This window comes from Belonocnema kinseyi, chromosome 7, assembly GCF_010883055.1.
Source record: "Belonocnema kinseyi isolate 2016_QV_RU_SX_M_011 chromosome 7, B_treatae_v1, whole genome shotgun sequence".
NCBI lineage: Eukaryota > Metazoa > Arthropoda > Insecta > Hymenoptera > Cynipidae > Belonocnema > Belonocnema kinseyi.
This window is the reverse complement of record NC_046663.1, coordinates 108,296,328-108,313,515: the sequence shown is the minus strand read 5'-3', so window position 1 is coordinate 108,313,515 and position 17,188 is coordinate 108,296,328. Positions and strand designations below refer to the sequence as shown.

General features: G+C 28.5%; 2 protein-coding genes across 2 annotated transcripts in view; one reads left to right on the top strand and one right to left on the bottom strand.

Moving 5' to 3' along the window:
* The window catches only part of LOC117176297, a 9,554-nt gene extending 6,768 nt beyond the window's left edge, over positions 1 to 2,786 (top strand). The window contains exon 2 of the mRNA XM_033366493.1: positions 1,682 to 2,786. Coding sequence (XP_033222384.1) covers positions 1,698 to 2,366 — 669 coding nt within the window. The 5' untranslated portion in view covers positions 1,682 to 1,697 and the 3' untranslated portion in view covers positions 2,367 to 2,786. The remainder of the gene's footprint in view (positions 1 to 1,681) is intronic.
* Positions 2,787 to 5,893: 3,107 nt separating this feature from the next.
* The window catches only part of LOC117177194 (eukaryotic translation initiation factor 3 subunit L-like), a 12,359-nt gene continuing 1,064 nt past the window's right edge, over positions 5,894 to 17,188 (bottom strand). The window contains exons 2-3 of the mRNA XM_033367727.1: positions 11,508 to 12,962; positions 5,894 to 6,699 (exon numbers count right to left, since the gene is read on the bottom strand). Coding sequence (XP_033223618.1) covers positions 6,628 to 6,699; positions 11,508 to 12,962 — 1,527 coding nt within the window. The 3' untranslated portion in view covers positions 5,894 to 6,627. The remainder of the gene's footprint in view (positions 6,700 to 11,507; positions 12,963 to 17,188) is intronic.

Below are 17,188 nucleotides of genomic sequence, written 5' to 3'. Positions count from 1 at the left end.
TGTATTTTAAATTTTATACCATATAACATACGTAAATATTTCGAGTAAGCTGTACCAATTTGAATAGTTTACAGTTTATTTTAACATTTATTTTATGGAACATGATATTTTTTATTATTGTGTCAGTGAAATTCTGTTCGTCTAATTTTGTTTGTCAATGTGAAACGTAATCTGACATGGAATTGTTGTCTTAACGTCTAAAAACCGAGAGAACAATTTTCCTATCACTTGGAATTACATATAATTATATTTTTTATAAAAACGTTAGGATATATAATAATAAGGAAATTGGAAAATATACACGAGAACTTAATTGGATGAATAGTCTACAAAAATCCATAGAAATTGCAGACCACAAAAGGAAAACTAAAAACTAAATAATATTAAAGAACTATATATAAACAATATATAGAATGTAAATTATAAAAAATAATTTTAGAGTTAGTAAAAAATATATAAAACCGTAATATAAATTATTCATCGACTTTTATTTCTGGTATTTATTAAAATAATCATGTTTTGCAAAGTTATAAATGTAAAAATATTTTAATTGGCAATTCAGTTTCAATCCAAATAATTATTGCCCGAGCTAAGTTTTCCTTAGTGCGCCTCCAGGAGCCTACTGAGAGTTGCTTACAGCGCTCCAAGTGGCTGTTGGCGTGTAGAGGGGAAGTGACTTTTTTCACCGGACGCGCCGTCTATATTTATGGCGGGCAACTGAGCCCGCACAGCATCTACGTTGATAATATCTTTGTTAATACTCTTAAAATTCCTGAAAACCAACTGGAATTTCGTAAAATCCATTATATCCCGTCAAAGTCCTTAAAATCGTTTAAAATTTCATAAAATATAGTCAAACCCTTTAAAATATTTTAAAGTCCCATGAAATATCATGGCATACCTCACAACTCCTGACAACCCAATGAAATCGCGTAAAATCTCTTGTATTGCTTTAAGTATTTAAAATAACTAAATTTCCCATATAATATCTTAAAGTCTCTGAAATGTCCTAAGAATCACTTAATATCCCATTAAATATATTAAAATCTCGTGAAATTCTTTTAGATTTCGTAAAATCTTTTGATATTCCTTAAGATTGCTTAAAATTACTAAACATTCTATGAAGTCACGTTAAATACTTTAAAATTCTTGAAAATCCATTGAAATCTCAACAAACCCACCTAATTTCTGAAAATGAAAGACCTTAAAATTACTTTATATTTAAAATATCTTAGAATCTCGTAAAGTTACTTTAAATCTCATGAAATCTTATAAAATCACATGAAATTCCTAAAAATCCAGTAAAATCTCGCAAATCACTTGAAGTCCTTGAAGTCCTTAAATTTACTTAATATCTTAATTCCCTTAAAATTTCATAAAAATCTTCGAAATACCACGCAATCACGTAATATCTTTAAAGTCTCATTAAATTTCGTGAAATCCCATTAAATTTCTTAAAAAGTTACAAACATATAAATCTTTTTTGCTTCGCGAATTCAAGTAACAATACATTTTTTAATAGTTTCTTACCTTTAACTGCCTCTAGAATGATATTCACAAATGCGAATCTTAATATGCTTATATTAGTCTAGCTATCACGATATGGAAAAGTCGCGCATTCAAAATAAAAGAATAATCTTCACTTTTACCCTGACATCTGAAAATCATAACTTCTTTTCAGCAAAAATATTTACAAAATGTCGGACAGCGATAACTTGGGGTCTGCGAAGAATCAACGAAGATTTGTTGCAGCCTGGTTGAACGACTTCCCCTGCATTGAAGAGCTTCCCAACGATAATACGAAGTTTTTGTGCACCATTTGCAAGCAAAAATATAAAGTGGTTAATAAGCAAAGATTGCGAGCTCATGTAGAATCCAAAAGGCATCAAAAGATGCAAAATAATGAGTTCAAACGTAGTGAAAAGGAAGATGCGATCCACAAATTTTTACCAAAATGGCTAGAGGACATTCGCTTCAAATCTTGGTTGCAAATGGTACCCAAAGATGAGAATAAGTTTCATTGCACCTTATGTAATGTTGATAGGATGTGTACGGGTGGTGTCGGTAACCTTATTCGTCATGCAGATGCACCGGAACATGTCAAGAATAGTATTGAAAGTGGCATCGAAACTTTACAGGATATACCAGCCGAAGATATTCATGATTCAATTCAATCTTTCGAAGATCGAAAGAAAACTCGCGAAATTCAATTTGCAAATTTAGGGCGCGCTGCAAATATTCCGTACAGTACGATGACAAAAATTTTAACATTTTTCCAAGAAACCGATCCAACCATCCTTCAACATATGACTGCAGGTGCAACGAAAATTTCTAATATTGTTCGCAATGTACTTGGTCCTGTTTAAGAATGACGTTTAGTTGAATTTCTTAGAAAAACCAAATTCTCCGTTATGTCGACGAGACAACTGATCCAAATGGATCCGTGAATTGGATGACATGTCTTACTTAGTTTTTCGATTGTGAAACTCTATGTTACGACGGGATTAGCTAAATTAATCAATCTCGATTCAACAAATTTAATTGCAGAGAGTATCTTTAAAGTTTTTAGAAATTACATGAACGATAATAAAATTTGTGTAGTACAAAATTACTTTTCTTTTCTACATCCTGATGTTGATTTACAATGTAGGTTTATACTTAGTATGATTATGTTCTAAGAAAATCCCAAAAATTACTTGACAAATAATGCCACAAAGAATTAGAAGATTAGGATATATTTTTTCTGACATTTTGTAGATGAAATTAGGCACTTTAGATGATGAAATGCTACTTTTTCCACAATAACACTGAAAACGACTTTAAAACCAATAAAAACCGCCTTATATATCCAACTTTATTTGTAGTGCTGATTCTTATCAACTTGAAGTGTGCTATATCCATGGAGAAATAGTAAGGAGTTCAAACGACAATGCTCGGACGAGTGAAAAATGACCCTCAAATTTTTGGACACAGTTCGGGGGAGTGCATACGTTGAATTGTAAAGATTCGCTTCGTTTAGCGTAGAATATCTGCGAGAGTTGAGAGCGGTCAGCTGACAGCTGTGAGTGTTTTGTGTTAGATGGGACATTGTGTTTTTGTGAATTAGATGTGGACATTCTTTGCATAAAGCGAGAAAAAGAAAACGTTACGGATAATACAGTAAGTAAAAAATACATCATTTCAGATATTTAGTCGCAGATTTTCCACTCTAAACGAGTCTAAACATAGCCAAAACTATATATTAAACTTTAAAATTGTTTTTCTAGAAATATTTTTTTTTTTATTTGAATAATTATAATTATATAAAAAAAACATGAGGCCATTATCATTATTTTTTATGAGATTAGTCATACCACCACGTCCTCATCGTTGATCCTGGGTTAAAAGCTGAGAGTGGTATAATTTATTTCGATAAAAAGCTCATCATTGAAAATAATATAGTGTTATGCATTGCTCACTTGATTTTATATATACAGCCTCATGTTTTTTTATATAATTATAATTATTTAAATAAAAAAAAAATATTTCTAGAAAAACATTTTTAAAGTTTAATATATAGTTTTGGCTATGTTTTAAGCTTAAATTTAGTTAGAAAAAAATCGAAAAAGTGATCAGCTGGGATTATGGGGTTGCCATTTTGGAGTATTTTAAGGGACTAGAAAAATATCTATATTGGTACATTTTAGCGACATGTCAAGTAAACTTTTCAGGTTTAGTTGGACGCCGTGCGTTGTTGAAGCTGGTTTCTTAAATGTAATTTTTTATCTAACTTTTTTGTAAACGATGCAACATATCTAAACGGAAATTGGTATTTTTTGTAGAACTTTTCTGCAGATACGTAAGGAATATGACCATCGGCTTCTCAAAAAAAAAAAAAAAATTTTGAAGGGTCATTTTTGAGAAAATAATTTCAAGAATTTTAGAAAAAAAGCCACCGTTTTGTCTTTTTTGTTTTTTGCCATCGATTGGAAGAACATAAATTTCCACGTACAATTAAAAAACAAAATCTTAAAGACCTACGCTCGTACGGACAATACTGCATATATAAAACAAAATCTGCCATTTTCTGAGAAATCGCAAGTAATCCTAAAATTATTTTTAAAAATAAGTTGAAAATGCTGTGGACTGTAAAATAATTATTTCCTTTATTTTTTATTTTAGAATTTCCGTTTTTCATATAAATGATTTAAAAGCTTGTTGATTCCTCTGTCCTTTGAGTTGAAAAGAGTTTTTAAACCATGAAACAATGTGAATTACAAAATTTACTGATATCAATTATTCCCGGTATTTGCCATTAATTTTTTAGCTTAAATAATACACTTAAATTTATAAATATTTTTGATATTCTTAAAACAAGAGGAATTCCATGTATTTAAATACCTACAGTGTTGCCGCAACACGAACATTTGATCATTAGTGTTCTAAGTGGAAGATATTCAAATATAATGTTGCAAAACTACACCTTGCAAAAATCAATTTTAAAAGGTTTTGAAAAAGTCACAAATAAGACAAAAAGTGCTTAATTATTTAAGGTTGCAGGAAAACACTACATTTTAAGAATTCTTTGACTTTTCCCTGACCAAATTTCCATTTTTCCTGACCATTAACGGTCAAATTTTTAATAAAAAAAGATTAAACTTAAAACGAAAACAGTTGCATTTTCTAGCCAAAAAATCTTCCAATTTTCAAGCTAAAAAGAGCGAATTTTGTAGAAGAAAGCAGAATCTTCAACAAAAATGTAATAGCCCTAATAATTAATTGAATTTTTAGACAAAGTTTTGTTTGTACTTGAAAAGATAAATTTTCAACCAAAAATTAAAATTTTTACAAAATAGTCACATTTCTAACCAAATAAATTAATTAGCAATATATAAAGATTTTTCAGTCAAGCAAGAAAATTAATTTTTACTCAAGTATATCAATTTTCAATTAAGAAAGATTAATTTTCAACAAAATAGATCAATTTTCGATCAAAGAAATGAATTTCCATCTAAAAATACGAATTTTCAACAACAAATCATCGTTTAAACATTGTGGTTCAGTTTTCATAAAAAAGATGAATTTTTAAAGAATAATGTAATAGTAGATATTCCAACCAAGAAATATTTTTATTATAAATCAAAAACAGTTAAATTCAACTAAAAATATAACTTTTAAAGAAAATAAATTAATCCTAAACTAAAGAACAAGAATATTCAATCAAATAGTTGTATTTTAGCCAAAAGAGATGAATGTTTACATCGAAGACGAATATTTACAAAATTCTTGAATTTTCCACCATGAAAGATTTCATTTGAATTTTCAACGCCAAAATATGGATTTCCAACAAAAAGCTAATTTTCTGACAAAATATTTTAATTTTGAATCCAAGAAAACGAAGTTTCAACGTAATAGTTCAATTTTAAATAAAAAAGGATGATACAACAACACTGATCATTAATATTCAAAGACCAGAATCTTAATCTTGTAACATTTTTAATATAGAATCTTTTATAAATAAAATAAAACAATAAAAAATTGAAATTTATAATTCCGTGATTTTTGCAACATTTTTATTGAACTCCCTGACTTTCCCTGAATAATAAAATTCCTTGCCTTTTTCCTCATTTCCAGGTTTTCCTTAAACAACGGTCACCCTATTAGTTAAAAAAATTATAACTCAGTATATTTGACAAAAGTTAATAAAGTGCATGTGATTGTTAGTCTGAGTTTTTAATTTTATTATCTCAAGATCCCAAAACAACTTTGCATAATTTCCTGATTAAGCTGTAGGTTTTAAAGAAAATGTAATGGGAATTAAGATTCAATATGAATCCAAGAAGATAAAAAGAAATTCATTGTGTCAATTTATTAATGTACTTCTTTTAGGAAAAACAATGCACTTTTAAACAACTTTAAGAAAATATGTCTTTTTATTGGAATTTTTCTTACAAAAATACAAAAAACAAAGTCAGATGTCCTTTACAGATTTAGAATCTTAAAAACTCTGAAATGCCATACATGTATAATAATACTTTTCCTAAATAATATAACATTTTTGACTGAAGAGTTTAAGAATTTCAAAATAAAAATGTTTAAAGATGAATTTTATATTCTATTTCAATTAAATTGAGAATTAATTCAATATAAAGCACACAATATTTCCAAACCAAATAGTTAATTTATATAAATAAAAGGTCTTTTATTCTTGAGCTGAGCCTGAGACGTCTACAAAAGATAAACAAAATACAATGGTTTCAGGTTTGTACTATTATTTTGCATTTTATGGTTAATTCATTCAGGATATTTAAAAAAATGCTTATTGGAAAAATAAATTATAGAAATATCCAGAATGGAAAACATCCTGAATTAGTTGTTCCTAAAATACTCTGACTCACAAATGATTTGGGTAATACGCATTAACATGCATGTAAAAAATTATGTATACGTATATAAAAATAGCGTAATATTTTTACAGGATAAATAACCGTTAAAAGTGAATTCAGTACATAAATTAAAATACAAACATGGCAAAACTACCTAACAGTACTGATCACTTTAACAGTTCTAAAATTTTACATCTTATCAAATTTTATAGCAAAGGAATATTTTAGAATAACTTAAAATTTAATACGTAGTTGCAGCTTTTTAATCTTCTTCCCGCTCGAAAAATGCATCTCCAATAACTTCAATGGCTCCTCGGTCTATGTAGAAATCATTCTGAAAGCATACAATGTCTGTCTTAAACTCCAACATTTTTTCCGAAATAAAGTAGAACAATTTATCCAACCAAAAACATCCACATTACAAAAAATCTGCCAAATATGTACAATAGAGTGGCCCAAATTTATATCTGTAAAAATTAAACTATCGATTTTTACTGAAGGATACCATCTTATTTTTCGAAACAAATAATACGTTTTATTGACTTTATATGAATTAACGTTTAGTCATCTCTTAACGAATCCTCCAATGAATCATTTCTACAGAATGAATTTTAATTTTCACCCTTTGAATCCCCTTGTATCACACCCGAAAAACGCCCCAAAAAATGCAAAATGGCAGTTTGATGTAAAATGCATGCTAAAGGCAGTGTTTTCTTGGTCCTTCTTCAACATTAATTATTTCTATTCGATCACAAGTTTTCAAATATTTTGTAACTAATGTTAAGTTGTTTAAACCATTATTATTATTTTTTTTAATTTTTATTTTCGCCCTTAAATCGTGAAAAGTTCTTATTTTTCGGTATAAATGATGGAGTTGATGCATTTCAAGAACAGAAGTTCTTCTTTGAACATAATAAAAACAAAATAAAACAAAATAATGAAAATTGTTTCAATAATCACGAAATGTATTAAACAAGAATTATTAGTCCTGAAATTCATCGACTGTATAATTTATCCCACAAAATAATCACTTTTCATGACTTACAGGAGTAGAAGGTTGGAATTATTCCCTGAATATTTCTTAAGAGGCGAATAAACATTAATTTACAAAAAGTGAATACCAAGTACTTCTTTTTTCAATTTTTTTTCTTCAAAAAACGTGCTTTTTCCAATTAAAACCCCATATTTATTTCAAAAGCCCGGGGCACGGGTTACTGTTGACCCACTTGAAAAAAAGAAAATTAATTTTTCCTGAAAACAAGTAAATGGGGGTGGGGATGAAGGGAGGACTGATTACCAAAAATCGCATATTTGGACCACCCTAATGTACAACTGCATGAATGATGAATTTGTGAAATCAAAGCTGGCCAAGTAATTTGGAAAAAATATTCATAATAAACTATAGTAAGAAACTTTTTTAATAACTTACACTATATTAATGTTTAAAAAGACATTTTAGACATTATAAAACTTTCGGGATCGTATTATACCATTAATCTTCCATACCCAGACATTCTTTTAAATTAGCCTAATAAGTCTAAAATGGCTTTTTAACATTTACTTAAAAAACTGTTACATGGTACATTATAGAAAAGGCTTCTTAACTATACATGCCAGAAGATTTGAGTTTCATGTTTTTTTTGCAATATAAAGAAAGATGTGTACGTAAAATCAAGTAATGTAATTTTAATGAAATTGATAATCTACTAAATTAAAAAAATTAAATTAATTATTGAAATTATTTTAGTTACAAAGTAATTCAATTTATTTATTATTTCATTCAATTTAATTGTACCGTATTCAATTTTTATTTTTATTGGATCTTTTAATTAAAAATGGAAAGGGTGTGTTATGTAAAAAACAAATGTTACCAATTTCGGCTTTAATCTAATTTTATCTTAGAACACTCAAAATAACAATATTTTAGGAACTATCGGTTCAAATAACAGTTGAAGCAGAACGGAAATATGTAAAAGAGGATAAAATGCATATATGCAGAAACGAAAAGTAGAGGACTAAACGAATCATAAAGCAACGAATTATCTAAACTTTTAAATGACAACTAATTTATCTAAATTTCATAATCCCAATTTTTTAAAACACTAGTTTATTATGTAAATAATCAATCAGAATTTAAAAAATTTAAATAATACATAATACAACAATTTAAATTTTCCAGCTGTGCTCACTCAGGCCTATTTTATCCAACCGATTTACTTTAAATAAGAATTCTGTAGTAACATATTCTTGATACGTATTGCAAAAATTCTCGATATTTTGAAGTTTTTAACATTTCAGAATAATCTCACTTTTCAATTTTTATTCTGTATACTAAATTCGTAAAATATTAAACAGGATAGCCACTATTTTTTAAATTTTCGTCTCCCTGTTCTTCTGGTACATATCTTTCATTTCTCTTGGTTTATAAAAAAATTAACTCTCTTTGCGAAGCCCACGGTTTTTTCACATATATTATCATTTGCGGAAGTCGATTAATATCTGCAAACCTTTTTGCAAGAAATCGTTTGACTTTAAATCATATAATAAGAAGGATAAGAAAATTTGTGTGTCTAAAAAAGGAAAATACGGAGATGCGTTTTATTGCACACTAGCAGCAAATGCACGCGCACAATTCGCATTTTCCTGTCTCTGATTTTCTATTTATTAACATGAAAATATGTCAGTTTAAAAATCCATTAATAAACCAACTTTTTAATATAAGGTTTTTAATATTTTTGAAACAATAATTAATAATAATAATAATAATTTCGAATTGCACGCGTCTGAAATTAAAAAAAAATACGAATGATTTTAGACAATTTAATAAGAAAAAGAAGTTGAATTGTATAATATCTTAGTCGAAGCGCTAAAAATTAAACAATTTTAATTTGATTTGGAGAATCACGAAACTAACATGATTTTATATTGGAATTTCAAAAATATGACAATGTCAAAAAGTTAAAAATTGAATATTTTACGATTTAAGTTTTGGAAATTGGGTCATTTAAAATTTAGAGGAATTGGAATTGCATTATTTATAATTGAAAACGTTCAAAATTAAGTAATTAAAGATTGAAAAGTTTTAAATTTGAATAATTTGAATTCAAATTTATTAAAATTTGACAATTTAATATTGAAAAATAAATTGAATCTTTCAAAGGCAAATCGACAAGAAGTGCCCAAAATGACAGGAAATTTTTTTTATCCTGAAAATGTGACCCTGTGGGTTTGGAGGGCATCATATTGGCGCCACCATTTCGAATTTTCGAATTTTGATTTCAGATTCAGATTCAGCGAGCCCAAAACCCCCATGTAAAAGACTTGATGCTACATCAGAGCATGTTAAAATAGGAAAACAAGATTGGCGCACTATTGCGTCAATGCCAACGAAGGGGTTAAATGGGAACCGTTAAAAATGAAAAAAATATCTACTCACGAACGTTGGAACTTAAACGAATGCGAACTTCATTTAAAACTGAAAAAACTTTAGTCACCAAAAACTTTAATATTAAAACTTTTTTATATCCAAACCCTCCACAATTTCAATTAATTAAAGTAAATTTATTTATAATTTTTTATTGCTAATAATACTTTCCAAAATTTAAATAATTCAATTTTAATTGCAAAATTAAAACCTATGAAAGGAAAAAATTAAAAATTTAGCGGTGTTCATGATAATTCAGAACTTTGAACTGTAACTACTTAAAATTACCAAAATTTTACATTTACTGATATATCAATTTCAGATAGTTTAATTTTTATCGTTTCTTTATTTTCAATCTCAATTTTTTATTTTTTTATTTCAAATCTTCCTTTCAAACTATTATTCATCCTAGAAATTTTCTAATATAAAATATTTTTCAATTTAAAATTACTAATTTGTTCCAATCTTCAACTAAAAGTCGGAAAATTTGAAGATAGAATACAAAACAATATTGCTATATGATTTCATCTTTTTTAATTGTAGAATTTTATGTTTTTCAATTCGAAATTGCTTTATATTTACATCTAAAATTATTAAATTCAAAACTGACTATCAAGGCTTTTAATATTAAATTTTGAAACATTTAATAGCGAAATGGTCCTAAAATTTTGAATATTTGACTTTGAAACTACAATATTGTAAAATTTAAAACTCAAGACCTCCAATAATTAACGTAAAAATTATTTTAATATAAAACTTTAGTTTCAAGGACTTAAAGATTAAACTGTTTCAGAATTGCACAATCAAAATATAATTGTAAATTAAAATTTTATAAATTTTAAAGTCGATAAATATGTTATTAATAAGTATCATGCCATGTAGTATCAAGTGTCATTTAAAAGGAATGGAAATATTGTGAACCTTTAAAGTTTAATTATTCTAAAAACACTATATACTATATTGGGAATGGTGGTATACCATTTCGCTACATGTTGCCGAGAAATGTAACTAGAAAGAGTCGGTACAATTTTAAACATGTATTTTAGTTTTTGCAAAAAAGTGTTTTTACGATTGTTTTGTCAAGTATAAAACAATGATTGAATACTAAAAACAAATATTCGTGAAAAACAATTTCAGATAGAATTTCCATCTCATACAGTGAAAAAACAAATTTTTCTGAAATAGGTTTTTAAAAAAAAATACAATTATTTTTGGTTTGCTTAGAAAAATATTTCTGTAAAAGCGTGGGTTTTCACTGTGTAATATGTAAATTCTATCGAAAACACTTTGTTTCCGATTAAGATTAATTTTTATTATCCAATAAATACATTAAACTCCAAACAAAAAGATTGTTAAAACACTTTTATGCACAAATTAAAATGCATCTTTAAAATCGCGCCTATTCTTTCTGGTTCGAATTTTTTTCACCAGCCGGCGTATCGCAGTTTCACTATTCCCAGTAGTTGGAAACGTTCAAGAATTACAAAATGCGCGAATAATGTAATACGGGAAATCTCCCGGTATAATATTCCTGTCCCGGCTATTTCCCGGTAAAAGTTTCTCCCGGGTGGGTGGCCACAATGTTAAAAATTATTCAAGATACTAAAAACATCCTTATTCCAGACATCCATTCTTTACGTCTTTTTTTTATTTGGTGGCAATTCGCTACAGCGATACTTGATATTTCAAATTATCAAAGAATAATCGAATAAACTTACCCCAGAAGATGTTTCAAGCGTGCAATCTAAGCCAGAGGACATTGGATCCACTGTCCTCACAGCATTTGTTAGTTTGTGCTTTATTCGAAGGAAATGTTTAATTCCTTCTGCTTTGAGCACATCGCTTGGGCGTTCTAAACTAGCCTGGATTTCAGAAAAGTCTACGTTAGCTTGATCCATGACCTCCCACAAAACAAAATCCTTTACAAAAGGCAATAAATAAATATATTTTCCCGAAGCATATTCTGCAAACATTTCGAATCTCACAAACGGTATTAAATGGTGATACGTGAGCTCGTTCATGAAAATGCTTAATTGATATTCAGTGGCCACTTTGCTGTGATCCTCCCCAAGTTCTTCCAAGTTCGGAGCTTTTGGCAGAACGAATCCAGGACTAGACTCTAAAAAGCATGATTTGAACTCAGGGCGGTGCATCTTATCCAGTTGATCTTCCAAGGTGTTGATTCTTTTATCACATTTGTTGCCTTTCATGAGTTTGTTAATTACATTTTTGCTAATATAAAAATGTGTTACTGTTTGAAGTATGTGGCGCAGAACGAAGCAAATGCAGAGAAGATTTAACATTTTCTTTACGTATTTTCTAATTTTGTCATTCTGATAACTTTGCTCGTTAAACACTTGAATGCTTTTCTGAAAGTGGTCTAAAGTGTTAACAATGATGTCGATTGCATCAACGTATCTTCTCATCATCACATAGGAAAAACTGGCGTGATATGCTACTGAGAATTGACAACCTGCTATACTTGAGAATACAGTTTTGCTCATTTTTGTTGGGAAGAGGCGTCTTTCGTCCAAAATTTTAATAGCATTTAAATAATCTGCTTGCAATGTGTGAACTCGAAGAAGACCATAAATGGCAAAGTGGCCAAGTTTAATGTAAAGTAAGCGGCTTGGTAAAGGAGTTTTATATTTGATTACAGTCTTTGCTGCATTTAGTAACTTAAACAGAGTTTCTAAAACGTATAAAAGGTCCCATAGGTTTTCATTGGCTTTCAAAGATTCTATCTCATCCTCTCTTTTGTTCTTTAGATTTTCTCGGTAGTGAGAAAAGGATTCGTATTGACTTACGAATTCGTCGACAATATCCCAGAGCCACTGATCTGGCAATATCAATTTTAGAGATGCTTTTTGTTCTAGAAAATTGTGAAAGAGATTCTGATAGTTTCCAAAGGATTTGATTCGTTGGTTTAATGTCGGCGGCTTTTTTGAATTGTGAACTTGACGGTAGTAGATTTGTTCGTAGAGCATCAAGAAGAATTTCTCGTGTTCCACGAGTTCTGCGATGGCACTTGACTCACATAAGACCAGCTTGTCGGAAATGTATTTGTAGAGGGTCTGGGTCGATGAAGCTGATTCACTCTTGAGGGATTTTTGGAAACGCTGGATAAATTTTTGAACAACTTCCGAAACTTGTGGAGGTTCTTCTTTTGTTTTCTGCAAAATAAGAAATAGTTTAGATTATTTGTGGAAGAAATTTAATTTAATTGAAGAATATAGTTTTGTAATTTGAGATTTGTTTATTAGGTACCTACGGGTCATCTAAGTAACAGCGAATACATATAACAATTGAATTGATACAGACCCTGGTTAAAATAAAGTAACAACAGAGAGAGTAACGCGGGTAGTGACGTTAAAACTATGGATTGTTTCTAAATCTCAGCTGAGTTAAGATGATTTCGTTTGCTCGATTTTCAATTCTCCTCTACATGGAGAGCAGTTTGGTAGAGTCAATAACCCAACACGTACAATTGTTGCAAAAATCACACAGTGTACAGCGCCAATTCTGTTTAGTAGAACGGCTCCACTGATTTGGGAGAACCATTAACCCGAACAGGCCGAACCGTGTCATCAACAGAATAGTCGAGGCATTTTGCACACGTGGCGCTTGCAACACAGTTCCGCTCTTGTGCCACAGTACTTCTCTTGCGCAATTTATAAAAATATAGCAACTACATTTCGGGGCGACTGATCTCCGTAAGTTTGGGGTAATCAGTGCCCCGAATCTGGAGAGGACACCACACCAAACCGAAGTACCTAACTTATCTCCGTGTAGTGAAAGTGAATAAAGAGAAAAAAAATTTCAAAGCAGTTATTAGTCTAAACTCTTAATTATACGAATGGGTGATAATGTATCATCACTGTTAAAAATTTTTGTAGGAATTTTCAGAGACGCGTCACTAAAGCTTTATGCAGAAACCGTTTCTAATTTCCGTTAAGGAATTTTCAGTTACTGTAACTGAAAATTCCTAGAGTTTAAAAAATTTTTGTTGGTTCATTATTTTAATATAAAACATGAAGTCTATATTTGTCCTAAGAATATAAATAGGAAGAAAATATAACTGAAGTTAATACTAACCACTTCTTATGTATCGTATGTTATATGTACACTCATTATATTTAATACATAATCAAAGCCCATCTTTTATGATAAGAATTTTTTTGTCATTTAATATATTGAGTATATTATATAACATAGCTATTTACATATAAACTTCATTCGTATATAGTCTTACTTTAATTTTTATTTTCAAGACAAATATATACTTTAATTTTACATTAAAATTAATGAACCAAACAATAATCTCTCTATGCATTACATGTTTAGAAAAATTTACTCACAAAATGAATACAAAATGTTATATAATTTTTTTTCAACTAAAATACGAATTCTGCTTGAAAAAATGATTTCTTAAAAAAGTGGTTCAAACAAAATTTTCAACAAAAAAAGTTGTATCCTCAAACAGAGAAAATATTAACTTTCAAGCAAACAGTAGTATTTTTATCCAAGAAAGATGAAATTTCGACTAAAACGGGTGAATTTTGATATCCAAAAATACAAATTAAAAAAATTGAAATTTCATCCGAAAAATTTTATTTTGACATTTTTACATCAAAATATAAGTTTTCAGCCAGAAGTAAACCTTCCACGAAAATTATACATGAATTTTTAACCCAAAAACATGATGTTTCAACGAAACAGTTCCATTTTTATCCAAGAAAGATATTATATCTACTAAAATAAATTAATTCATAAATCAAAGGCAAATAATTTTAAAAATAGTTGAATTTTGATCCAGAAAAGATTTCAGTTTCACTTTTCGGCATAAAAATATGAGTTTTAAATGAAAACAAAAATTGTTAATGATAATAGTTGCATTTTCTATCCAAAAATGTGAATTTTCAACAAAACAGTTGAATTATTTACAAAGAAGAAAAAATACTTTAATACAAAATTCTCGAATTTTAAACCAAACCGTTTAATTTTTATCGAAGAAAGATGCAATTTCTAGTAAAATAGATGAATTTTCTAAATAAAAAGACCAATCGTTTTTCTAAAGATTTTTTTTTTTTTTATTGTCAAACGGTTTTTTTCACGATTGAATCAAAAACTGCGCATCCTTGCATAGTATTACCGAAAAATGGAATTTTTCATTATTTTTTGTGCCTTAAAAAGTTGAATTTTCATTTCTTTTTTAATTAATAAAGTTGTTATGATAATCTTGTAGGGCCTCCAAATAGTAACGTCGTCCTTTTCTTGACTTTTTTTCATATCGTCCATTATTTAGCTTAAAATTTTCATTTATTGTTTCGAATTTTGTAAGCGCTTTTTATTAGCAGAAAATGTTCTAATTTTCAAGTACTAAAAAGAACCGTAAAGGGGAATTTTTGAATTTCAGAAAAAGTGGACTTCATAATTTTCAAAATGCGCTCACTTTTTCAATTTTTAACCAAAATAGCTTTTTTTTCTGATTCCGAGGGTCTCAAAACGTGGATATTTGAAGAAAACTGGGGAGGGGGGGTATATTTTACACAAATTTAATACCTTCTTTAATAAGAATTTTAAAAAAGGAGGTATTTTTTAAATGCATGAATTTAGGGGTAAGGATTTTAGAAAAAACTATTAGTTTTTAAATTGGCATCCCAGAGTACATGTAGGCGTAAAGAAGCATGACGGGGCAAGTATCTTAAAACTAATAACAAATTTTAAAGTGTCTTAGAAAAACAGTCGGTATTTAAAATAGTTTTACAACGACTATTAAAATGAAGAATTAATTTTCTTATATTAGTTGATCTCTGCTATAGATAATTTATACCATTTTATTTATTCCATAATTGCTGTTTAAATTTTTTACTGATATCGGTGCAAAATGCGCTTTAATATAATACATATTTAAGAAAACACTTTAGCTTGAAATTCATTGATCAGAATAAAATTTTAAACGGGCTGTGTTTATATGAGATTTATGTATTTGCCTTTGATTCAGTAAAAGTATATATGACTGATTATTTATGTTCTAATTACATAAATTCATAATTTCTTGTTTACATGTTAATTCATTGCATTTTATGGACAGACGTTGTAACCGAGAAAACCCAATTTTTTATCAACTTAAGTTTGATACTTGAATTGACGATACCAGATGATATTGCATACATACAAAAATAATCATTGCCTTAATTTTCTCAAAAAATCAATTTATGACGTTTCTTAAGTTTACTCCTCAGGTCTAAATTTCTCATAAAACATTTTATGTATATCTTAATCATTCACGAAGTCAAATATCTAGAATTTCTTATAATTCCCTTAAATTTATTTGTAAATAATTCTGTTAAATCATCTTTATTAAAAAATATATATTAACAGAATATTCTAATTTAATTAATTTCAAATCAGAACGGTTCTACACTTTAAGTCGGAGAATCTCTTAGCGACGAAATATGTTGGATTTTATAGGGAATTACGCGACACATTTTTTTCCAATAAAACAAAATTTCCACTTAGTTATGAGTATTTTAGTTCTGACATTTATTTTTTGAAGAAAAAAACACGATTTTTTCAGTTCTATAGTTTTTGATTTAATTCAGATATCCGTCGCAAAACTTTTAAAAAGTTCAAAATTAAAAAAGTGGCGACTATTTGTTTGAAAATATATACAGTAGATTTTCATAAAAACCCACACATAAATTTTTGTCTGATTGTTCGTTAGAGTTATTCCTGTATGAGGATGACATCCTGCGAATTTTGTTCGGAATAAATCGATCATATTTCGATGAGTTCTACGAAGAATAGGCTATCTTTTCGTTCCGTTAAGAATTAGGCTTACAAACTGTAATACAAAATGCTGGAGTTTTAAATTTGTTGGAAATGTTTCAAAAAATAATAGATTATTGATTGCTCCTTAAGACTTAGCTAAATGAAGCCAGCATAATTCTTAACCTTAGCGAAAAGATAGCCTGTTCTTCGTAGAACCGATCGATTTGTGTCTAAGAACAATTTTTTAAAACAAAAATTGAAGATAAAAGTTTGTAAATTTAAAAAATTTCTACAAAAAATTTCTCTTGCTACCTTGTATTATCTTGCTTCGTTTACGGAAAACATTAAAAAGATGTATTTTCAGGAAAAAAATCTCGACTAGAAAAGAAGTGAGCTCAAATAAAACTGATAGAATGCGTTTTTATATAAGCAGAAACTTTAGAAAAATATTGCAAAAAACAGAAGTGTAGTTTTCCCCTTTTTTATTTTTTTGCAATATTAAAAAAAAATCTGCTGATATAAGAAAGGCATCCTATTAGGATAGGCTAAAAATATTTAGACGTGCAAACTTTTATCTCAGCATTTTAATTTTAATTTCGTTGTTTGTGAGAAAAATGCGAACCCA